The sequence below is a fragment of the Chinchilla lanigera genome, unplaced genomic scaffold, assembly GCF_000276665.1.
Source record: "Chinchilla lanigera isolate Chin_1 unplaced genomic scaffold, ChiLan1.0 scaffold00092, whole genome shotgun sequence".
Classification (NCBI taxonomy): Eukaryota; Metazoa; Chordata; class Mammalia; order Rodentia; family Chinchillidae; genus Chinchilla; species Chinchilla lanigera.
Genome location: NW_004955493.1, coordinates 7,201,537 through 7,207,940, shown reverse-complemented (window position 1 = coordinate 7,207,940; position 6,404 = coordinate 7,201,537). Strand labels below are relative to the sequence as shown.

The window sequence follows — 6,404 nt, the reverse complement described above, 5'->3', positions numbered from 1 at the left end:
TTCAGGCTGGCCTTGAGCTCACTTTGTAGCCCAGGCTGGTCTCAAACATGCAACCATCCTCCTGCCTCAGCCTCCTGAGTGCTGGGATTACAGGCGTGCGCCACCACACCTGGCTACCCTCTTTACTTTTTTTTTTTCCTACTACCAGGGGTTGAACTTGGGAGCACTCTATGGCTGAGCTACATCCCCAACTCCTTTTATTTTGTATTATGAGAAAGAGTCTTGCTACATTGCTCAGACTGACTTTGAACTTCCTTTCTTTCTTTTTTTTTTTTCCTTTTGTCCTTTTGAGACAGGGGCTCCCTATGCAGTTCAGGCTGGCCTTGAGCTCACTTTTTAGCCCAGGCTGGTCTCGAACTCACAATGATCATCCTGCCTCAGCCTCCCAAATGCTGGGATTATAGGCCTGCGTCACCACGCCTGGCCCGGGCCTGACTTTCGATCCTCTTGTTTCAGCCTTCTGAGTAGCTGGGAGTGGGAGCCCATGTTTTTCCGCCTGGTCAGCCCCTTTTAATAGAGAAAGAGCAGAGGGCTGGATTATTGCTCAGAGGTAGAGCGTTTGCCTAGCACCGGCAGGCTCTGAGTCCTGGGTTCCATCCCTAGCTCTGGAAAAAATGTTACAAAGCACGGTTTGTGGTCCATTCCTCCAGCAGGCAACAGTGTCTACTTAAAACCTAATATTTTTTTCTACCTTGCATTTATTTTCATGTTTTACCTTCTATTTAATGGCACATGATACTGATTTTCCATTTATGGAAGTGACACAAAAAGATTCCTTTTAAAATAAATTTATTAAGCAAATAATGGGTCAATTTAAAGAAAAAAATATAAAGTAAGTAATACTAAAGGTGATAAACTGATATGTCAAAAATTCTAATATTCATGATTGAAGTTTGAGAAATCAGCCCCTGGGGAGTGGAATCTCCCCAGGGTTAGGGGGAGGTGGAAGAGGGGGAGGGGGAGGGTTAGGGAAGGGGCGTCTGCTGGTAAGTAGGTCTACTAGCACTTGCGGCTCCGTTTCTATGCGGTGGATCATTATAAACAGCCCTGTCTTGGGGCAAATCTCTCTGGACCAGTCCAGCAAGCTGGGCAGGAAGATGGCCAGAGGCCAGGGTTAGGGAGCTGCCCTTCCCGGGGCCAAGCCTTTTCCACACGGGCTCGGACTCATTCTCCTTGGCTGCCCGGTGGCTCCCTCAGGGCTGCCTTCCCCGGGAGCGCCGAGGCCCAGGGGCCTGGGATGGCGCAGCTGTGGGAGGCTGCGCAGACCCTGCTGGTCTTCCTTGACTACGTTTCAACACCGGGCGGGCAGGGCCTCTCCCGCTTGGGTCAGCCCCTCCTCGCCATCTGAGGATGAACGCAGCAGTCAGTGTAGTCGAAGGCTCCTTTGCCTGGTCTTGGCCTCTGTATGTTCTCCGACGACCTCACGGTGGGGGCCAGGAGTCAGGTCAGGGAAGGGAGCAGACCTGTGGCCCTGGGAAGCTGGGCTCCTGCCGGCTCCGGCCAGCACGCCTGTCACCTCTGATCACCTCTCCCAGGCTGCTCCTCAGCATCCTCTTCCGGACCCCGTGTGGCATCTCAGACCCACTGGCAGAGCGGAAAGGTTTGAGCTACTTCCAAAGTGGAAACTGGTTTGAGCTACTTCTCTGAAATGCATACTCGAAGCCTGTGGGCCAGCACTGGCCTTACCTCCAGCTCTGAGTCACAGCGGGCGAGCAGCGGGAGGCCCGGTGAGAGACGCTGCCGGGTGTCCTCCGTGCACACCTCCGTCCGCGCTCAGCCTGCTCCCCACGCAGGCCCAGGGGAACGGAAAATTCAGATCGAGGCCTGGGGGAGCACCTGTCCTCAGACAGCCGTGGGGCCGCAGTGCCTTCCAGAGGGCCTTCTGGGGGCCCGTCCCGCGGAGGCCCTGGGGATTCAGAAGCCCACGCTGGTCCGGCCTTCCCGCCTCCAGAATGCAGAGATCTGCTCCAGGGTGACCCGAGGCTGGAGGCTCCAGTCAGGCTCGGGGCTCCCCGGCCGCAGCCTCCAGGTTCTGGGGCTCCCCAGGCTTTCGGTGGCCTCTGGCCTCAGCTCAGGCCCAGCCCAGCTCACTAGGCCTGCAGTGGGGGGCCTTTCCCAATGTGGCTGGGGCCCCCAGAAGGTGCTGCGAGCCAGGATCTCAGGGTGCTCCTGGGGGACCAGGGAGCTGGGGGCAGAGCACAGGGCTGAAGGCGCAGGTGGGGCGCTGGCCCGGGCCTCCAAGGTGCCCCCGGGGGGAGCAGGCTCTGGGCCCCCATCAGCGAGCAGGGGCGCCTCACAGCCGTACCAGTCCTCAGAGCGCTCCCGGGCGGTGCCCGCCGGCTGGATCCACAGCTCTCCTCCGGGGCGCCAGACCAGGGTGGGCGCGCGGTGGCCGGGGTCGGGGCGCAGAGAGCGGCGGAACAGACGTTCGGCCAGCACGGCTGTAGTCAGGATGAAGAAGGCGGCGAGGGAGGCTAGGGCCAGCAGGATGGGGATGCAGGGGCCGCAAGGGAGCGGGGCCCACAAGGCTGCCTCGGTCGCAGGGGGCCCCTCCATGTGCCCGGTGAGCTGATTGGAAGTCGAGGGCATCTGGGAGATATGGGGTGAAGAGAGGAAGCAAATGAAGCAGAGCTGGCACAATCGAGAGGGAGAGAGACAGAAAGTATCCAAGGCAGGCCAAAAGGCACTAAGGGCCTGGCATGGTGGCACAGGCCTGTGGTCCTAGCACTCTGGGAGGCTGAGGCAGGACATTGTCTCAAAAAAAAACCAAAAAGAGCTGAGGATGGCACTGGCTTCACTCCCATTGGGGGGGTGGGACAGATCGAGAGGCCAAGGGGATCCAGAGAGGACTAGAGCCAGCAAAGTGAGGGAGGGGACGGGCAGAACCTCCCTTGGCCTGCAGCCAGGTCCCCCTGTGGGCGCTCCAGTCCCTTCCGGGGAGAGCATTTCCTTCCCAAACCTCAGGCTGCCTCAGAGAAAAGACTGAGGTCCCTAAGGGCTCCTCTCTCCTGTCCAGGCCGCTTCAGATCCTGTTCTGGCTTAGAGAGGAAGTTGGGGCGGGGAGGGACTGAGAGAACCCTCCTCCCGAACCCCCTCCCTCGCGAGCCCCTGTGGCCGCCTCTGCCCCTTGCCAGGAGCCGGCAGGCGGTCTTGTCCTCTGTATGCTCTGAGGATTTGCTGGGGCGTTGGTTCTCAGGTGCCAGCCCTGCCCACCCTCGCCTCGCCAGCTCTGCCCAGTCTCTGGCCTGTCTCTGTGTCAGGTCCCTCTGCCTGCCTCGTTCCCATCCTCAGGGGCCTCCTGCACCCCACCTCACCTTGGCTCGGCTGGGCTCCTGGCCCTCCTCAGGGCCACTGTCCGGGTGCATGCTGGGAGGTGCAGGCGGTGTCTGCGACGGGTGTCTGTGGGCGCAGAGGGGGCTGGCTTCAGAGGAGGCGGAAGGGAGGCTGCCACCTGTTGCAGGGCAACTGCCCCAACTCCTCCTGCCCCACACTGTTTCCTAGGCGACCTGGGGGGATGTGGTCAGTGCGGCGAGGAGGCGTTTCCTGTGTAAGGTGGGGCCAGAATGGGCAGTGGCTCTGCTGAACTTGGTCTCACCCTGAGGAACATTTACCCTGAGGCCAAGAAAGAGGCTACAGAGACCCTGGCCCTACCGACCCCCCCCCCTCCAAGGTGCAGCCTCTGCCTGTCTGGGGAGGTTGCCCCACCCACAACCCTGTCTTGTCATCCAGGCCCCACACCCCTCCTGCTGGCCCGGCTGTCTTCACGCTTAATTAACATAGGTCTCCTTGTCTTCAGACCACGTAACCCCAGTTTTGGTTGGAAAAGATTTTTGGGGGGGGGGGACTGGAATTCGAACTCACGACCTCAGGCTTGCCAGGCAAGTGCTTATGCCACTGAGCTACATCCCTGGCTCCTTTTTTTTTTTTTTTTTTTTTTTTTTTTTGTGGAAGATCTGTGAGTGGGGCTTGGGTAGTAAAAATGGGCGCCTCTGGGAAGAGTCCCGGGTATAAACCCGGCTTGGACCTGTTTCCCGGCCATTCTGCCGCCTCTCCTGCTTTCTCCTGGTGGTGGGAGTTGGAGGAGCCTGGGGCAGAAGGCGACGGGGCTATTGGTATCTGGAGTCCAGGAATCTTCCAGAGATTGTCTCCTGTGACTAACTTACCAGCAGATGAAGAAAGAATGGTCTAAAAATGGGAGGTGACATGCCCACAGTCACACAATCCACAAGTCTGTGTCTGTGCGTCTGTGTGTCTGTCTGTCTGTCTGTGCGCAAGGCAGGAGTGGTGTAACCAAGTTGGAGCGCAGAGGTAGATACCTGGGCTGGTGGGCTCCCTGAACACAGCACAGCTCTCAGTGGGTATTTTTTTGTTTTGTTTTGTTTTGGTTTTTTTGGTTTTTCTCCGGTACCGGGAACCGAACTCACAACCTTGCGCTTGCCAGGCAGGCGCTTTTGCCGCTGAGCTAAATCCCCAGCCCTCAGTGGGTATTTATATCTGCCTACACTTCTGCAAAGTGACAGCCGTTTAATGTAAACAGTTACAAAAACAAAGTGATGTGCTAGTGTCTTACAAAGCTGGTCACAAGAGCAGCCTGACTCAGCCTGACTGGCCTGGGGGTTTGAAGGGAGAGGACAGATGGAGCGCAGGGTAGTGGGCGGGGCGTGGGGGGAAGTGGGAACCCCACACTCCGAAACTCCACCGCCTGCAGAAGCCTGAAGAGGTTAGAATTTGGTGAGATTACAAACCTGAATTTAATAACACTGAACTGTAATGAATTCTTGAAAATGGTTACTGTGATGGTGTCTTGGTTATTTTTCTCTCATTGCTAGGACAAAATACCCAACACTCAACGTTAAGGAAGAAAAGGTTTATTTAGCTCACAGGCGTGGAGGTTGCAGTCTGTAATCAGCTAGCTCCAAGGCGGGGTGGCACATGGCATGGGGCAACAGTTTGGCAGAAGACTGTAAAAGCAGCAAGAGCAAAAAGGGAGGAGAACAAGCCTCTTTTCCTTCCTTATACTGTAAGCAGGCTACCACTCCCTGGGGCGGGTGCAGCACTCACACCATCTCTGCAGCCTCCTCTTGCACAGGGTGAGGATGTTTACAAAGGAAGGACCCTGGCCCCTGTGTTGAGTTAAACTTCTAAACTCCTCAAGTTGACACAATGTATCAACCATTACAGGTGGTATGTTTCGTATTTATGTATATTTTACTATAGGCAAAAAATGTTTTTATTTTTAAAAAACTCTAATAAGTAAATAAAACCTGAACATTAGGTGTTTCCTTTTAATCTTTTTTTTTCTTTAGAAGACAAATTGTACCCAGGCATAGTGGTGCTGCACCCCTATAGTCCCAATATTTGTGAGGCTGAGGCAGGAGGATTGCCATGAGTTTGAGGCCAGTCTGGGCTACATAGTGAGTTCAAGGCCAGCCTAATGTAGGTTTGATGAGCCTCTCTTGTTGAGGAATTGTCTCTTCGTTTTTTGTTTTTGTTTTTGTTTTTGTTCTTTTTGTCCTTTTGAGACAGGGTTTCACTATGTGGTCAGGTGGGGCTTAAACTCACTTTGTAGCCCAGACTGGCCTTGAGCTCACAGCAGTCCTCCTGCCTCAGCCTCCTGAGTGCTGGGATTACAGGCATGTGCCACCATGGCCAGCCGGAACTGTCTCTTTGGAATGGCCGCAGTGATAGCTGTTAAACTCCACACCCAACTGTGAACTGCGAGGTTGAAATTCTAGTGCCTGCTGGATTGACTGACTGTTTCTCTCAGGGTTCTGGAACTGAGATTAAATGACTCTCTGGGTAACTGAATCTGTTACATGTAAAAGTGGAAGCCAAGTGTGATGGTGCATGCTTGTAATTCCGGCACTCTGGGAGGCTGAAGCAGGGAGATCGCAGATTTGAGCGCAGCCTGGGCAATTTAGTAACTTAGCAAGATCCTGTCTGTTATTGTTTATATCTAGATGCCCCCTCAAAGCCTCATGTTCTTATAGGTGGGGCTTTGGGGGATGACTGGACGTGGGGGTGTGATCCTCATGAGTGGATGCGTCCACTGATGAACTGACAGCTAACTGTGATGTTGGGAGGGGAGGCCTGGTCTGAGGAGTGGCCACTGGGGGCGTGGCCTGGAAGCTCTCCCTCCCTCCCTCCTCCCCTGGTCTCCATCTTGCTTTCCTCTGCTGTGCCCCTGCCTTGGAGCCAGCCCACTATGGACGGAAACCTCTACAAAACTGTGAGCCAAAGTAAATCCTTCCTCTTTAGATTTGCGGGCGTCAGTAACTGTGTTCCAGTGACAAGCAGGTAATTGAGACATTGTCTCAAAATACAAATAAAGACATGAATACATAGTCTGGGGATGCAGCTCAGTGTAAAGGACCTGGGTTCAATCCCCAGGACTGGGAACAAAA

General features: G+C 55.2%; 2 protein-coding genes across 4 annotated transcripts in view; one reads left to right on the top strand and one right to left on the bottom strand.

Moving 5' to 3' along the window:
* Positions 1-772: 772 nt before the first annotated feature.
* LOC102010497 (chromosome unknown open reading frame, human C16orf54) lies at positions 773-3,489 on the bottom strand. 3 transcript variants are annotated; one of them, XR_264093.2, is made up of 3 exons: positions 3,315-3,489; positions 1,687-2,589; positions 773-1,584 (listed from the first exon to the last, which is right to left on the bottom strand). XR_264093.2 is itself a non-coding variant. In XM_005405245.2 (2 exons), exons 1-2 carry the CDS (start codon positions 3,363-3,365, stop codon positions 1,915-1,917), a joined length of 726 nt encoding a protein of 241 aa, XP_005405302.1. In that variant the 5' UTR covers positions 3,366-3,489; the 3' UTR covers positions 773-1,914. The 3 variants fall into 3 exon arrangements, 2 of the variants coding, with proteins under 2 accessions (XP_005405302.1, XP_005405303.1); XM_005405245.2 differs by having other exon boundaries at positions 773-2,589; XM_005405246.1 differs by lacking the exon at positions 3,315-3,489 and adding an exon at positions 2,960-3,308 and having other exon boundaries at positions 773-2,589.
* A 2,701-nt stretch (positions 3,490-6,190) lies between these two features.
* The window catches only part of Zg16 (zymogen granule protein 16), an 18,655-nt gene continuing 18,441 nt past the window's right edge, over positions 6,191-6,404 (top strand). Inside the window, exon 1 of the mRNA XM_005405244.2 lies at positions 6,191-6,297. Coding sequence (XP_005405301.2) covers positions 6,206-6,297 — 92 coding nt within the window. The 5' untranslated portion in view covers positions 6,191-6,205. The remainder of the gene's footprint in view (positions 6,298-6,404) is intronic.